The 18373-nt window shown below is 34.9% G+C and overlaps 1 protein-coding gene across 1 annotated transcript; it reads left to right on the top strand.

The window, feature by feature from the left end:
- Positions 1–370: 370 nt before the first annotated feature.
- LOC131320810 (zinc finger protein WIP2) lies at positions 371–4314 on the top strand. Its single transcript, XM_058351682.1, has 3 exons — positions 371–1071; positions 2836–2948; positions 3531–4314. The coding sequence occupies exons 1-3, from the start codon at positions 472–474 to the stop codon at positions 3859–3861; spliced, it is 1044 nt and encodes a 347-aa protein (XP_058207665.1). The 5' UTR covers positions 371–471; the 3' UTR covers positions 3862–4314.
- Positions 4315–18373: the final 14059 nt, after the last annotated feature.

The raw sequence follows: 18373 nt of genomic DNA, 5'->3' as shown, positions 1-18373 counted from the left end.
CTTAAAATATTTAGGTAAAAGTAAAAAAAAAAATTACTTTTTCGATTCCTCTTGTCGAGACGAATCAATAAAAAAAAAAATTTGACGCAAAACTAATAAATGCAAAAAAAATTCAAATAAGAACAAATTTAAATTTAAGTTAAGTTCAAGAGAACGGGACAGATTCTTCATTTTACATGATTAATTATTTTCGTTTAATTTATGTCCATTTATTTATCCAAATCAGATTGTAGATTCTTCTTCAATTCACCATGGGTGGACTTTTATCTTTCTACCCAATTCCTTTATTACTTTCTTTTTTTATTAATTTGGTCATGAGTGCCATTAGTCTCCACTCTCTGCACACCACTCCCTTCCTCCATCCATCCACCCCCTTCAGTCATCTTCTACTCTTTCTCTCTCTCTCTCCTCTATAAAAGCAAAGCCAATCCAACCAACCCTTTCTCCCTCTCCCACACCTTTTTTCCCACCATGACTGACCCTTACTCCTCAAATCTCTACTCCCAATGGTTCAAATTCAACTCCCTCCACCACGACCACCACTTCTCTTCTTCTCTTCCTCCTTCAAACCCCCCTCCTCCTCCTCCTTACACGACCACCCACAACTTCTACTCACATCACTTTTTCAACCCCAACAACCCAAATATTCACCAACACACCCCACCTCCTTCCCCTCCTCTCAGAGAAGCCCTCCCCCTCCTAAGCTTGAGCCCATCGAAAGCAGATGAGAGAAAACAAGAACCCTCCTCTTCTTGTTATTATGATGAAGATGAGGATTTAAGTGTCACTGTGGCACTGCACATAGGGCTGCCAAACCCTAGTTCTGCTGATCTGGCTAATTATTCCATGGTTTCTTCTTCTCCTAATTCTACCACTACTGATCATGATCATGGAGTCGTTAGTAAAGGTATAGGAGGAGAGAGAGAGAGTGAGGATTTCAATGGGTACCCTATGAACAGACTCAACAAAGGGCAGTATTGGATCCCTACTCCTTCTCAGATTCTCATTGGTCCTACTCAGTTCTCTTGTCCTATTTGCTTCAAGACCTTCAACAGATACAACAACATGCAGGTAATTTTTTTTGTTATTTTTTTTTATTGTTGTTGTGGAAATCTTTCTTTTTTCTGGTTTTTTTTTTTTAAATCAAATAAACCATGAGGTCCTGAGGGCTGAGGAGGTTGCCTAAATTTGAATCCTTTCTTTACCATCTTGTCCCTTCTCAAAATTGAATTTTTTTTCTTCCACTTCTTTATTTATGAGGAAAGTCATGAATTATTGTGCCTCCAGAATTATTTTGATCTCTCAAATAAATAAAAAAATTTCATTTTACACCGTGGAACCATGAGCCAAAATGCTTAATTTACTTGCAATCTTTAAAGTACAACTTAAATGTTCTTTTTCCATTCTGTTGAAGTTCTTACATGGCTTGATCTCAGTCTTTTTATTTTTCTCCTCATGATTGGTTACTTGGAAATTTTTTTTTTTTGAATTTGATCGCATGAGTACTTCATTCTGCTCCGCAAAGCATTTTATTGGTGTGATCCCTATCCGCTAAAGTTTTTATTTTTTAAATACTTATTTTTTATTTTACAAAATACCATCATTTTTAATTTAAAAAATAAATATTTATTTCTCTTAATTAACGAGACCTTTGTAGATATCCTATTTGTATATGTAATTAAGAAAGAAAGTGAATTAGTATGGGCATTTTTGTTCTTGTACCCTCTGAAACAAAACAACTTTTTCGATACTCTTGAGCTTCCAATTTTTTAATATTTCTTGCATGGTATACGGGGTTTTGGGATTGTGAATAGATTTGTCAATCAGATCCAACTGAGAGCCTCAAGTCAGAACCCTTCATTTATTGTGATTGAACAATACAAGCAATGTTCCTTATGCTAGCTTTTACTACTCCAATAGACTTGAAATCTGTGCTCAGATTTTCTTCCATCCAGAGGAACAAATTGAGACTGACTTGAAAAGCCCATACATCAGATTTCTTTCACCCCATCTGTCCCATATATACATTCCCAAAGAATCTATCTCCAAAACTCAACTTGGAATTTGTTTTTATAATGTCCAAGTTAATTTATGCGCATCTTAATTTTTAATTTTTTTCAAAAAAAATATTTCGTAATACAACACCCTTTTGTTTTCTATCTAAAAAACTATTCCATTGGCCGTACTCTCTTTGGATCCAGAAATAGCTACGTGTATTTTTTCTATGTGCATATATCATGACCTAGAAAATCCTAGAGTAAAATTCAACCAAGTTACCCAAAAAACTGGTGTAGAGCAAAGAGAAGTAGATAACTCAATGGTTATTCTCACCTTCTCTGAATCAAATCCACTTTCTTGTAAGCGTTTTCCAACTGGAGAAACTGTTACTCCAGGAAAGAAAAAGTTCAGGCACCAAAAATCTTATAACCAAACTAGCTCCCTTCCTTTCTTTAGTAGTGTACCTCCTTTTTTTTACCCCTCATTTCACCTTGAATATACAGACAAAAAGGAGTACTACAATGTCTCTTATTAGAAGCCAAATCACAGGGTAAAAAATCCTTCCTTTTTGATTCTTTAATATCTAACAAATATATTCTTATTGCTTTAAGTTTAGTGTGGGTTTCTTGTATATTAATTTCCTACATCTTGGATGTGTGTAATTAATTAAAATGTTAAGAAAAATGTAATTTCTGGTAGTTTCTATACATTTCTTCAACTCTAAATCTTTTTTTTTTTTTGAAAAGGACTTCAAATCTGAATATTGGTGCTTATAGTTATACTACTGTGTTTTGTTTATCTTTTTGAAAATGGGTGTTACTATATTCTTTTTTGTAGATGCATATGTGGGGGCATGGATCACAGTATAGGAAAGGGCCAGAATCCTTAAGGGGAACTCAACCAACAGGCATGCTCAGGCTTCCTTGCTATTGTTGTGCACCAGGCTGCAGGTGTGTAATAGTCCTTAATCAGTTTAGCATTATTAATTTCAAAATCATTTCGATATTTTGTCAAACAAAAAAAATCAAAATGACAAGCTTTGAAACCAGTCAATCAAGCAAATTCTGCAAAACTGATTTTCAAAACAACTTAACCGGGCTTACTCAAATTTAATTGCAACATGCTCTTTATTTATGATCTTTAGAAAGTAGTTAAGGTTTGGTTTTCCTCTTTGGTTACTACTTTGTTAAATACAAGCTCATCTCAAAACTAAAAGATGTTCTGGAGGGATGAAATTTTTTTATTCACATCATCGACAATTGTAGCATAGTAGCCACATTCTCTTTCATAAGCTGATTGTATATGTGCAAATATGTTAACCATTAGGTAGGCTGTAGGCGGTTTAAACGCAGAATCTATAGTCTACTTTGATGCCAACCCATATCAGATTGTTAACTATCAACTCGTCTAAAGACTTGGGCCACCTGGCCTATTAGAGAGAGACGTAGTACTATTGTTTACATTCTCAAGATGGGTTAATGCAGTAAATTGTAAGACACAAATTTCTGTATCTCACATTTTTTTATCGACAGGAACAATATTGATCACCCAAGATCAAAACCACTTAAAGATTTCAGAACCCTTCAAACTCACTACAAGAGGAAGCATGGAATCAAGCCATTCATGTGTAGAAAATGTGGAAAGGCATTTGCAGTGAGGGGGGATTGGAGAACCCATGAGAAGAATTGTGGGAAACTTTGGTACTGCATTTGTGGGTCTGATTTTAAGCACAAGAGGTCCCTAAAAGACCACATTAGGGCTTTTGGGCATGGCCATGCAGCTTATGGGATTGAAGGTTTTGAGGAAGAGGATGAACCAGCATCAGAAGTAGAACAAGATGATGATGAATCAATGCAGTCATAAAGAGGGAGATATGGGTATTTTAGATAATATATTCATGACTTACTTCAAGAGCTATGGGATGAGGAGAATTAATTATAAACCAAAAATCCTATAAATTGCTCGGAAAAATACCCAGAAAAGAACCAGAAACGAAGTGTATGGGAGTTAGATCCAACTTTGGTGCGATAAGACTTACGAGCCACTCCGAAATAATTTGGTTCAAGTCGCGTGCTTCATTTTTCTGAGTACTTTTCTGGGTATTTTTTGTGGGTTCAAAGCAATTCTGATTATTATGTACCTATGATTTTCGAAGTAGGACTAGTTTAAGCATGAATATACTTGTGAGAGCCACTTTTCTCTGTCTTTGTGGTCTTTCCTTTGCAATGTAGAATCCAGAAAAGAACATCCTAACTAATGAATGTTTCAGAAAATTCAGTTTGCTTTCAGCACATAATAAAAGACTGTCCTTTTTCTTTACTTTCCCGTTAGGCTTTGTTTGAATAAAGATTTTCTGGAGGGGTTTTCTCAATGGAAAAGAAAATATGGGGGATATTTCTTCGAATCCGACCTCTCTGCCGTCTAGGCTTAGACTGAAGAGATATTTCTAAATGATCTCTACTGTCAGAAATTCATGATCTCGACTGTCAAAAATTGTTTTAATGGTTTGAATTTGTTGAAATACTCTTACCGAAACGAGCAGGCTCTTTTCGAGACCACTATTTGTTAAAATTCGGGATTCTTGATAGATCATTGATTTGCTGAAATAGACTCTGAGAAGCAACTGCAGATTTGAAGCTGGGTCGTTTTTCTTCATAATTGAAGATATGTTTCCATCATCTTTTTTTTTCCCCCCCTTTTAGAAATTTTTCATAACAAATCCCAGTTGACATCTATTATATTACTATTTGATTCTTGTAATTATGAATAGAAAATTCCATCTGTACAAAGCCATTGGTGCCCATCTAGGATTTAAGAAACAAGGCAATATAGGCAATGGAAATGGGAGACACAAGCCCTTAAATTAATGCCATGTTGGGGGCAAAGTGGTCCGGTATTGAATGAAACATCTGAGCATGATTTTCTTTGTGGATAACGACATTGGGAAAACCTATTACTCAGACAACTAAAATATGCTTTGTAAAGTGAAAAGCATTTCCATTATGAGCATCTCCAAACATAACTGAAAAGTAAAGTTGTCAATTCCCATGGGTGTTTTCAAATTATTAATATGATTTTCCTACAACTTTCATAGAGGATACGAAAGGGTTTTTTAGATTGTTAATTACCCCTCAACTTTTTGATAATCACTAGAGTAGTCCTAGAGGTTTTGATAACAAAAAAATTTGATCGACAGAAAGTTTTGATAAGTATCCCATGATATAAATGAAATGACCCCTTATAAGTTTAATACGGAGTATTTCTTTTGTTTGGGCTGTGTTGGTTTTTTACCAACTCTGAAGGGGTTTTAGGATTTTTTTCATCCTGATTCGGGCTCAGCATGTTGGGCCTAAATCAATTCCTTTGTGGTTTGGAAAAGAGGGTCTTTGGATGGTCAGGTCGGTGTATTCAAGACTTAATTATCTCTGTACTTTGTGTTATGATGTAATAAATCTTATTTTTGCTGTTTCAAAAAAAAAGTTTAATATTTCTTTATTCTCTTAGTATTCTGTAATTAGTCCTCCGAGAATGTTGAATCACTCTTCTTAAGTCACATAATAATTTCAAAATTGCAGTTACAGTATCAAATATTTATCGTAATAATATTTTTATCTATAACTAGTCTTGGCTCCCCTCGAAATTCATTTCCTTGCCTCATCCTTGCATGAGATTAACTCGCGATGAAGAAAAGACCGGCTTAAAAAAAGGATGCGAGTAGGTATAAGGAGAGGAGGAAAATACTGTTATCGTTACCATTTGTAAAACTATGTGATGACTTGTACGACGGATTGGTGATCGTGCTAAAGAAATTGGTTTGGTTTAGCACACAGAAAAACCCTCGATTAGTCCTAACAATATTATGGCATGCTCAATTATATCTTAACCTAGCTAGCTGTACGTGTTAGGCTCTTTGCGAGAGTAGAATATCCATAAAAGGTAAATGGAAACACAATCACATAGACATAGTAAAAGTAGATGAGAGGCTATATAATAAACATCTTGATGCAATCTGGATTGAAAAGGTTGCCTGGTCAAAATAGAATAGTAATAGTACGAGTGCATTTTGAGGTACAAATACAATAGGGCTCAAAATCTATTGAGGCTGATGAGGATTCTCTCTCTTGGCAAAAGCCACACACAACATACATGTTTTGAGAGCGGATGTAGCTAGCTAGGTTGTTTCAAAATGTGTAGTTGTGGGATGGGATCGGTATAGGCTTTTCACACTGCAAATTAGGATCAGCTTTTCTGAAAGGGTGCATATGATGCCTCCCTTTTGCTTTGGTTAGTGGATGGATGGATGTGTCTGTTTGATGGATCGAACATATACCCATTTCAGATTCACCATTTTGTTTGCAAAATTCAAAGCAAATGATTAGCTAGCTCAGAGAGAGAGAGATATTTTGTATATATAGCAAGGAAAATTATAAAATCAACAATAAGTGTGTGAATGTGTATTAAAGAGTGTAAAAAGTACACAGAAATACATATTTTCTTTGTCTTCTAGTGTGTTTATCGGGCTGACAATAGCAAGACCGATATAGAAAATATGATTTAGAATGATGGGTCCGAGCAATATTATTATTTTGGAGTACCAGTGTACAATACAACAAACGGATTCATGTAACTGATCTCAAGTAATTAGGACGTAAAATTCGGTTTGGTTTGGTTTGATTTTATTTGGTTAGGTGCATCAATATCAAAAATATATATATTGATATTCGCGGATGTTTATTAATATTCTTCATGAGACGTTATTGCATATTTTTAGATTTTAATAAACCTATCATTTTTGAACTTGAAATTGCCTTCTTAAAAAATAAGTTCTTATTTCGCGTTGCGGAACGGGGCCTAAACAGACTTAAATATTATTGATCCGACCAATATCAGGCTAGGTTTGGCCTTACCTTATTATAGTATTGGATTATTTTCATAAATGATTTTCCTTATAGAAACTTTTCATAATTTTGCAACAAATGTTTTCATACACTTCTCCACAAGAGTCGGGAGAAAAAAAGAAACCAATTGTAAAATTTTAAAAATATAATAAAATTTATTTTACTAAAATGCGTTCTTGTGGAAACAAGTTTAAACTTTTTGCTACTATTAAATTTTAAAGACTTTTAAAAAAAAATTATTTTTCTGACTAACACATTCTTTTATCTGGTTTGGAATTATGGATCATGTTGGCAGCTTGTATGGCTGGAGAGAGAGAGAGAGATAGAGAGAGAGAGATCAAAAGTCAGGGGAGTCATGAGGCTGAAACTGCAGCAGTGAAGTGTAGAGACCGAGCACAGCTCTCTGTGGTGGTTTGAAACATGGGATGGACTGATGATGCTTCTACAGTACTTGTTCTTTACTATCTTCTTCTGACGGGATTAACTGTGGATTTGAAATGACATGTCAACAGCTGTCTTTGACTCTCTTCTCCTCTCATAATCCTTCAAAATGACTTATGCTTTCACTCTCAATTATCACTCTGTGTTAGCTTGTGCTTTTAATCATCACACTCATAAATTTACCATTTGGCTCGCGCACTCATAACCATGCCCACATCCGCACCCGCTTGCGCTTTACTATTTTTGTTAGCTCTCAACATCTTTGTACACCCGTAGAACTACCGACGAAGCTTGTAAAACTATGGATACCTTTTCGAGTATCTCCGTAAAAATTCAGTTCAATTCGATAATTTTAAGTGTTCGATCCAATTATTTGGTTTTTCATTCATAATTGAGGACTTGATTGAAAATTATTTTAAAGCTAAAAATGGCTCTGAGTCATTTGTGTGATCTCCGGAAGGGGAATGTAATTTTGTTCACCTTTCTAACAAGAGAGTGAACATTATTCTCAATTTTATTGATTGAAATGGTATAGATCTTACCTCTGTATTACATTTTTTGGTAAGCATGACATCATTTTGTGGAGAAATTCACATCATTTCAAAACCAATAGAAATTAAGATAATGTTCACCATCTGAAGTGGAGGGTGAACAAAATTCAACTCCCCGAAGTGAGCCCCACAAGGACATTGACAAAGTGGGATTGTTTGAGTACAATCTGCAACTGTATTATTGTGAGAATTATAAGAATTAGTTTGAAATGTACGCAAATTCATCGGTAAAACGGCCGGCATTATTTTTTTAAAAAAAGAAAAAGAAACGGTTTAACATTTTCTTCACTTATTTTGCAGTTTTCTCGCAAAAATGCACTATTTATTGCTCCGATCAAAGTGGGATAATTAATAGATTATAGAAGTTTACATGCCCTAATTGTAGACGCCGCGCCCCAATGGAAATCAAAATCATGAATTTGTTCTTTGTAAAGTATTGTTGTATGGCCTTTTAGGGACTAGTGGAAGAATGCGTAAATTGATCCAATTCATCCATACCTATCACAAAAGAAATACATTTTGAGTGAGAAGAAGAAGGAATTAAAGAGTGGCCGGTAGAGAGTATCCACTTGCCGCCCCTTGGATAAATTTGTCATCAAGTAAAGCAAAACTCTCTCCAAGGGACAGCATGGGTATTGGCCACAATCGGGCCGTGCATGCTTGATAATCAACGGTTTAGATTTTATCTCGGCTGGATAACTGAGATTTGTTCGGTCAAGATGAAATCTGAGTCATCCATTGTCGAGCATGGATGGCTCGGATGGGACCAACACCCGGCAAGGTCCCTCCCATTTCCTCTACTTTTGTGTCCAATTCACTGCCTAATTTTGGCAATACTATTCTTGATGCAAAATTTGACATAAATTTGGCAGTTGCTAATCACGTTCAAAGTGTTAGAGAGGTGATTGCAAAAGAGAAAGAGATACAGTATATGGTTATGCTAAAATGGCATTGCAATAGAAGTCTAGAAGAGCATATTTTTCCTTTTTCTAGAAAAAATTATATTTTAATTTAACCGTGGATGTAGTAGCGCCCAAAGAGGTCCAACGAGGAGGAATACCACTTTAGGCATTCCAAACCTAATGTGGCAAGATCGTATATATCCGATCGTGGAATTTGGCGTTAGGCCCACATGGGTTCGATCCGAAACGGCCCATGTGGGCCCAATGCCCAAATTTGAGGCCATTTAGGCTTTCGAAAGCCGAAATTTACCGTTTTTGGTAATAATTGTTTCACTTATAGTAACTCTTAGTAGGAAACTCCGTTTCCGTCCGTTCTTTGAGGAGAAGTCTTAGTTTTTTTCTCTACTTTTTGAGTTTTTAATAATTTCGGATTTTTCCAATTTGATATTTTTCCTATTTTCAACTAGGTTAGGGTTCGCTACCTATATAATAAATTGTACGCCTTAGGGCTACACGGTTGAATATTGATAAATAAAAGAGTCCAGAGATAATTCTCTAAATTATTGTATTTGTGATTGTCTTTGTCGCATCGATCATCAATTTCTTATACGCTTCCCTGCATCAACCGTACTTTTCCAATGACATTTAGGCATCAACCGATATACAGTATCTCAAGGGGTGTTTTTGAATTTAATTACAACAAAGATTTGGTAACTACTAACCACCCCCAAGAGACTACCATAAATTTAACAGACCAGTACTATCAGTTGAAGTCTGAGTACGAGCAATAAAACCAGATGATCAAAACAACAGTAGTTCAAAATTAAAAGGCCAATAAAGAAGAACCAAAAGCATTTAATGTGACAATCAATGTGTTTACCTTTTGTTGGGCCACCAATCTCAAACTACAAAATTGATAAAGTACTTTGGCTTTGGCTCAGTGGTCTTTGCCCCTTGGGTTTGGGTCCCAAAGGCAAGGTTGTGGGTTCGATTTGATAGAGCAGCGGTCGGCTCATTTGTAGTAATCTAACCGACTAACATACTAACATTCTATCATGTGGCAAAAAAAAAAAAATTCTCAAACCGAATTGCATGATTCCTTGTGCCATCTTTATTTCCATTGATACAAAAGCTTAGAGGTCTTTTAGTTTATATATGTAATGTGAATTATAACACTATTTTAAGTACATAAAATGTGGCCTCGAAAGGCTATTGATCACGTGCTCAGAACTGCGAGAGATTGTTTGGTAAAAATTTTGAAGGAGATTTTTGTGATAATAAGTGGACAAAGGCTGAATGTTTCTCATTTACATTCAAACAGACACAATCATTTGTTTTGTCTAACTTTTATTATTTCTTACACGTACGTACGAAGCTGATGAGAAGAAAAAACTTCTAACGCGACCGGTAAATGGTAGACCAGTTGAGTTCATTACCTACTGTACTATATAACAATTTAATGTGGTGTCAACGTTTTATTTAATGTCTTCTCAAAAAATAAAAAGCTCCAAATTAAATAAAGTAGGTTGACATGGTCTCCACCCCCTTAATCAACTCCATAGATCGATAATTACCACTGTACATGATTCTTAGGTTGACCACATCCACTCTGTACGTAATTAAGATGTAAAGTTTTTGTTTTTGGGGTAAGTGATTAAGGTGTAAAGTTATTCTTGAAACCACTGTATATTCATGATCGAGGTTAAGTTGTCTCCACCACCACTTGTGGGTCTCACCTGGATTTTTTTTTGCTAAAATTTGAACTATTCATCTTGTAGGGTCTGTAAATTAGTATATCCTTATAAAAAATCAGCTTGATTCGATATCGATAAATATATCTAAAATTAAATTTTAGTTTATAAATTGGACGGTCATGGATTTTGAAGCCAAATTGTTTATGACCATCTATTTTATATGAATCAAAATTTGCTTTTTGATATACATATTAATATCTGATAAAGATGATTTTTTTGCGTGCATCGATGTACTACTCTGCGTTGTCTGCGAGTCATACAAGATGAACAGTTCAGATTAAAACAAAACATGCACGGGAGAGGCCACAACAGGTGGTGGTGGAAAAACCTTGGATATAAATTGGAGTTGAGCTCCCCTTCATACCGGCCCCTCCAAATTCTTAATTTTTGGCCTCATACTGGTCCCACAATAATTAGATATATTTTCTTCTAGCAGAGAACAACATTCATATACAAAATCAATTAATTGGACCATATACTGATATACACATGAACATATAATGCGTTTTTTGTACAAAATACGGTTACTATAATCCTCAACTTAGGCGATATACTTTAAATGAGGTGTTCATGTATCAGTTGGATTGATTTTTTACATCAACACTGTTCTGTACGTGCAAGATCTACATGATTAATGTTCAGGTCATTGTTGTGGACCGAGAATAAGACTAAAAAAAGAAAGAGATTCAAGGGGTCTGGAGGATTAAGGTGTGGTGGGGGTGCGATGTTGATGTACCCATTCAAATTAAATGGGCCTCGATGTCAAGCTTGAAAAAGTGAGCCAGACTGTTTGTTTCGTGGACCTCAGCTTGAGAACAACCCTAAAAAAAATTAAATTGGTTGAATATCAATATATAGGTCGTTTATTGGTAAAATTATACTTACCATTCATTTATGAAGCAAAGTGCAATGAATTCATTCACTTGGAGATTTTATATGCCTTGAGGCCTACATAGTGGACGGTTCAGATTAAGATTTTGAGCTCACGACGAAGGCCATTTAGAGGGTATAGCATAGATATACATTTGACCATCAATGTCCTATGCATTAATGCATACATGCAATGCAAGGAATGGATGTACAACTATACAAATGCATTATGCATTGCTTGAATGGAAGCACATTTTTTGCGACAATGTGAAACTACCAGCCCTAAACAGTATGCAAAAGATTTTGGTACTATTTTCTCTCACTAATATATAAATAGTACACTTGCATGCAGACATCTCTCTCTCTCTCTCTCTCTCTCTCTCTCCTGCCTGACAAAACAGTTGAGAGCACAGCTTTCTTCTTCTCACTTAAAATCCCGAGACTAATTTCCTTTTTCTACTCATTCCCTATGTTCTTGTTACACTTTTTGGGTTAAACATTAATTATTATAAAGTTTGATATGCAGAGCAATATTGGCATGGAGCTCTTGTCAAGGAGACCAAAGCATATTATATATATGTGTTATATATACACACACACTATATGCATAATATTTATTCTATATATCTATCTCCTTGTATTCATATTCTGATACAAAGGAGACAGCTTTGTCCCCCCCTTGCCTCGAATCACTAGCTTTTCATTATTCAAACCTACCCATGAATTTTCCCATCCCAATGTTTTTGTATTTTCTCATCCCAATGTATGTATAGTAAAATTTCAGTAAGTACATGAGAGAGAGAGAGAGAGAGAGAGAGAGAGAGAGAGAGAGAGAGAGAGAGAGAGAGAGAGAGAGTAATGCTACTGATTTCCATTTCCAAGTAAACTTTTTGTTCCTCAACCGGAACTTGATTGTATTTTACTTGAAATAAAAATAAAATATTTTCCCATTTGTAAAACAGAGATTCTAAGAATAAATTTTATGCTTAGTCACTAAAAAAAGTCATCAGGTTACCTTCGGTTAAATAATTTGGATAAAATAAAGCTATAGTCTTTAAAATGTTCTTGGCGTAGCTATCGTCCCTAGCTATTAAAGTTGCTAGCTAGATTAATTCCATCCTCATGTTCTTAATTCCATCCTCAAGTTCTTAATTTGTCATTGGCTGAATTTCACCAGATCAAACACACCATAGTGAATGAACTTTTTTTCTTTTTTCATTTTTCACTTTGAAGGTAAACATGCACACCATTCGAAAAAACACATGGCCCAAGGCCCAAACCAATGTTCTCGAATATAGTAATTGTTTGGTACCTTTGTTAATTAACTAGCCATTAATGAGTACACTTGAACTAATCCGCGTGGTATGCATAGTTGACGGTGAGATTGGTCCTCATGATTATTTAAAGTGTGCATAAGTTGGTCTAGACACCTGAGTTATAAAAAGACGAAGAAGTACACTTGAACTAATCCGAGTGGTATGCAAAAGCTAGAAAAAAAAAAAAAACGAATTATCAATGCTATAGATTCCAATAATCTATTGTTTAAATATATACTTCATCCGTCCCTAAATAAGTGTTCGTCATGCAAACCTAGACCTTTAAAAACATACATTTATTTCATTAAAAAAAATCAAATTTTCTTCACAAATCAACAAATGGCAATGACTTCTATTAGATCGATTGTGAAAAAAAAAATCGATTTTCTTTCACAAAAAATATGCATCTTTTGTAAGCTTAGGTTTGCGGGCCAGACGCTTATTTAGAGACGGAGTCTAGTAATTTTTTCACACTACATTTTGTGTGCATTTTGATATAATTAAAACTTTGGATTCATAGATTATATATCATGTACATTTATTTTCTTCCATGAGGTGTACTATAAATTGGGTCACTGGAGATTTGTATGGTTGTTAGTTTTAAAATTTTGAAATATGTCAAGGTGCGCACAAATTAGTCTTGACATTCAATTATTAAAAAAAATGGTGCAAACTATAAATTTGGTGGGAGAAAATTTTACCAACAGAAAAGGTACGTTCTTTTCAGATTTTAGGTTATAGACTTATAGGCATTGATTTGAGACAAAATTGCACAAGAGGCCCCATTGAGAAAAGGAAAAGTTGAAAGGGTCAAAAAAAAAAATCTTGACTCATAATCACCCCTTTCAGAAAGAAGAAGAAAAAAATTAAATAATAAATTTTATAAAATGAAGGGGGAAACAAAAAAAAATCTTCTCTTGGACTGTACCTAGAGATCTCTTTACCACATGATCATTATCCGTGCGATAATATCAGCTTTGATCCGTATTTTCTTTTCAGCTAAAGTTCTATCGCTTTAAATGTCTGAAACTTTGATGATTCTCCAATTTGTAGGCAATGGTCATGGGGGTATCTTTTTTGTAGGAATATGTCTGAATAACTTCACAGTGAAGAAAGCATTCTTTGGGAGAGAGAGAGAGAGAGAGAGAGAGAGAGAGAGATCTAGCATATCTAGGCTTTTCTCTCTGCATTAGTTCAGGAGAAAAAAAAGAAGTTGTGTTTGACATTTATACCAATCAAATCAAAAGGGTTTATCTGTAATTCTTATAGGAATAAAATAGGTACACATTTGCGTACACTTTCTTATATATTCAGATACTTTTACATAGTTGTATATATACGAATTTTTGGCATATATATACTCCTATATAAATATACTTTTTTGGTTATTAAAAAGGTTGGAGCAAGGGGCGATTGGGCATAGGGCTCCCCTTATCATGACCGGTCACAGAAACGTCAAACTTGCAGTTGGCTGCGAAAGTGACCAAAGAATTATAACTCATGATACGGTCCCATCAAAAGCTAGCTAGTAGAACACAATTGCCAATTGAGCTTCGCAAGAGGGCGAAATTTGAGAAAACGTCAATCGCACGATTCATATCTTGAACCTTTCGTTCTCCCAAATTACTTAGAAAGTAAGCCATGACCACTAGGCCGGCTACCAACCTTTGAACTTCCTAATAGCTGTGCATGCAAATGAACTATAGTCACACATACCATTGTGGTATGCTTGATTGACCATCAGTTTGGAGTCTCTAGACTATACACATCTATGGGAATTACATATTTAGTGTTTGCTTAAACTCAGATTTATAGATCAAATGATGAAATTAAAAAGACGAATATATAAGCTCGATGAAGCTCGTGAATTAACAACTCAGTCGAATACATAAGCTCGATGAAGCTAATATGAGTTTTACGTCCCATCACTGTTTGTCCTATCGACCTAAAAGAGAAACAACCGAGTTCTAGGAGTATAGTTTCTCATATTGTGAATAGATGTTTTCTGCTTCTTTTCTTTTTTCTTTTTGTAGACTAGATTAGGTTGTAATTAGGTATATACAGAAAGCTAGTCAATTTCCACATAAGACCAGCTTATTAGAGATAACCAACTAGCTATTATAATCACCTAAATAAAACCCACGTCAAGCATCCTCACGTGAGTCCCTCAAGGTATTATTGAGATTCAAAAGCATTTTTGCAACTTGTGAATTTTTGCAACTTGTCGGTAGTGGAAAAAAAGCTTAGTTTCATATGGATATTAGAGATACATAAATATAAATTCTCACTCGCATGCTATCAATTTTTGTGTTGGGTTGGTTCATAAGGCATTTCGCTCCTATTTTATTGATTGGATTCCCGTTAGTAAACGATGGGATCGATATCGCAAATTAGTTGATCGATTTATTGGGCAAGATACCAAGTTATCAACAAAGAAGAAGATCAGGTTAAGATCAAGGATCAAAAGAAAAAGAAAAGATTTAGATCATCTGTACTTTCATTCTTGATCCGAATTCTTCGGGTTAGTTGCCGATAATTTGATCCATGATTATGACAACTCAATTCAAACATGTGGACTGAAATTAAGAATCTTCGAAATAATTGTTTTTGCTTTTATACCCATATATGTCCTTTAGGGGGAACAACAGGTTGCCTATCTGTGCTTTTATCTTCTACAGACTACAATTAATCCTTTCTTGATCTTCTTCATTTTCTTAATTATATTTTTTAAAATTAAATTTAATGAAATATTTGTGAGCAATTTATTATTATGGTTCTTATAGTTAGCTCCGTTCCGCTAAGATTCTTATTTTTTAGCAAGTACTTGTTTTTCACTTTAAAAGATAGGTCATTTTTTCACAATACTTTACTTTTAATTCAAAAATTAAATACTTATTTCCCTTGGTGGAATGGAGACAGCAAACATGCATGAAAGAAAGGCTTAAGAAAAAATACCTTTCACCACTAATTTCTTCTAAGAAAAACTTTATATTCACTAACCATTTGGTATGTTATTGAGGCATTGTAGATAGGTCATTAATAGTAGCCTAATAGTTGACTAGCCAATCACATGCATCTCTACTTTGGAGGGCCATAAGGGAAAATGTCCATTAAATGTAGGACCCTTTCAATTTGATAGGTCTCAGGATCATTACATCTTCTTTGTAAAAAGGGAAAAAAATTGGTGAAAACTAAAGGGGAGAACTTTTTTCTTTGACAAAAGAACACTTTCACCAGTTTCCTAGAAGAATAATTTTTCTCCGGTATATAATTATGCAATTTACCCAAAAAGTTGATAAAGAAAAGTGAAGGGGGGGAAAAAATCAGGACTACCTTTAAATATCATGGAAAAGCAAAACTACAACTAGTATTGTCCAATACCTTTTTTGCTTCTTGCATTCTATATGCCTCTTTTGTTCCAAATTAAACTAAATAGGCACCAATAATTTAAAAGTGTAATTGATTTTTAGAATCTCTTTCTAGCATTTACATTTTTTTATTTATTTCCATTCATGTGGATTACAGCTGTACCCTTTCAAGCATGAAAATTTGAACTAGAGAAAAGACAATATTGTAATTCTACATGATATATACAAGAACAAAGTAGTGCAAATGGTAAAAAAGAGTGTGTAATAATCACTAACCATAAAGTTTTTTTTTATAGAATAACATGAAAATGCTGCTGTTTTTGTGCACAATTAATACAAAATGTTCAGTAAGTTTTCATATGACAAATAATTCAAAAAAAAATGAAATAAAAAGTAAACAAAAAATTATATAAGATATGAAAAAACTTTGGTAAATGAAAATATAAAAGTAGTAAATGGGATTGAGGATGAAGTGAAAAAGATCAAAATTTGTACTAGAAGAAATAAATGGAGAAGTGGCTAGAAGCCAGTAGGGATGTCTCATTGTCAAAATTAGGGGTGGGCCTATTAATGTCTAATTATTTCTCCTTCTGTTTTTGTATGTGGTAGGAAATAAGCCCTAGGGTACCCCATCTGCCCTTGAAATCTGGGTATTATGGCAACTGTTGCATTCTCAAAGACAAAAAGAATAAAGACCATAGGCCCAAACTGACATACAGAGGCCCTACATCACCTGATCATGTCCAAATGATACACCTCTTTATAGTAGAGGCTATGTCCATAGACTACTGTAGTGTGGTGTAGTAGCTAATACGGAGTACTTCCCATTTGCCAACGGGATATAGGGGCGAATATGATATACTCTGGATAGATATGAACTATTTGTATTCGGTGTTTATTGTCACCTGGATACCTGATATAGACGGTGGATATTATATCCCTCGGATTGTATATATGCTCGGGGCTATATATAGTAACACCATATCCCTCTATTCTTATTATATCCGTTTTCATATCCAATTTTTTAAATACGAAAATACCGCATAAATAATGATGAAAGAGAAACGAAATCGATGCAAAAGTGTTGAACATCTGGGAGCTCATGTGATTGAATAACATACTAGATAAAATGAATTAGTTGATTTTTTATGAGAGCTCTTAAAAACATGTTTTAAACAAATTGAACGGCTTCAATCATTCGGTGAGACTCTAAAAACAAAGTGTTATTTTAGGTGTTAGTGGAACCGCGCGCCCTCTATTCACCAAAAATTAATCCGATTGGCAAATGGCCCGTAGGTGTGTATATATATGTGACATATATATGTAATACATAAGTATAATTTTGAGAGCATGTATCAGCCATTTGTCCTTCAAACAGCTTTAACATGGTAAGCTAAATAAATTCGACGGTAGAAATTAATTGCTTAATTGAAATATTATAATGCTTCCTATGTCGTGTTTCATCCCCACACAGAGGAGGAGAGTCTGTAGAGCGGAGCTAGGGTTAGTCAGTGGGGTCCAAAAAAACTCATGCTCCATTTTGACCAAATCCAAAAGTAGAACAAAAATAAACAAAGCAATCGCAAAAGAATACAAAAAATTTATGTGGTTCAACTCGAAAATCCTAGGGGTGTAATCGGTTTGGTTTCGGGCTATTCCAGGCAAAAAAAATTGAGACCGATTCGGTTCAGGAATTATATTTTCAGCACTGATCCCGATCGGGATGAAGATCGGTCCAATTCGGTTCTAGTGGAATTAGCCCGGTCGGGGAAGTCGGGTTGACCGAATTGGGCCTGGATGGCCAAAAATGAAAACTTGGCAGTGGACCAAACTAATCAGTAATGAGTTTTTTTTTTTTATCAAACACCAGCCTGACTTGGGCCAAGTTGGGTCAAAAATTGAAACTTTATACTGGGCCAAACTAATCAATTTAAGAAGTTTCACCTGTTTTTTTTTTTTATCAAATTCCAATTCAAAAGTCATCTTTTTTCACTCAAATTCCACCTTTTTTTTTTTTTATAAAACATTCGGTTTAGGTAATCGTTTTGGTTCGGTCCCATGCCGGTTTAATTAGTATTTTCGGCGCGGCTCAGCCATAATTTCAGTATCCCGAGATTGAACCGAAACTTAAATTTTTCTCAGCTTTAAAACCGAAACCGATATGAACCCGGCTTGGACTGACCGAAAACTGACATGAAGGCCGGTTGGCGGGTTCTGAGGCCGGATCGTCTTAATGGGCCCAAGGTGGGGAAGTCCAACAAACCGACAACCCAGT

This window comes from Rhododendron vialii, chromosome 3a (genome assembly GCF_030253575.1).
Source record: "Rhododendron vialii isolate Sample 1 chromosome 3a, ASM3025357v1".
Lineage (NCBI taxonomy): Eukaryota > Viridiplantae > Streptophyta > Magnoliopsida > Ericales > Ericaceae > Rhododendron > Rhododendron vialii.
The sequence above is the reverse complement of the archived record's forward strand: the minus strand, read 5'-3'. Positions and strand labels throughout refer to the sequence as shown.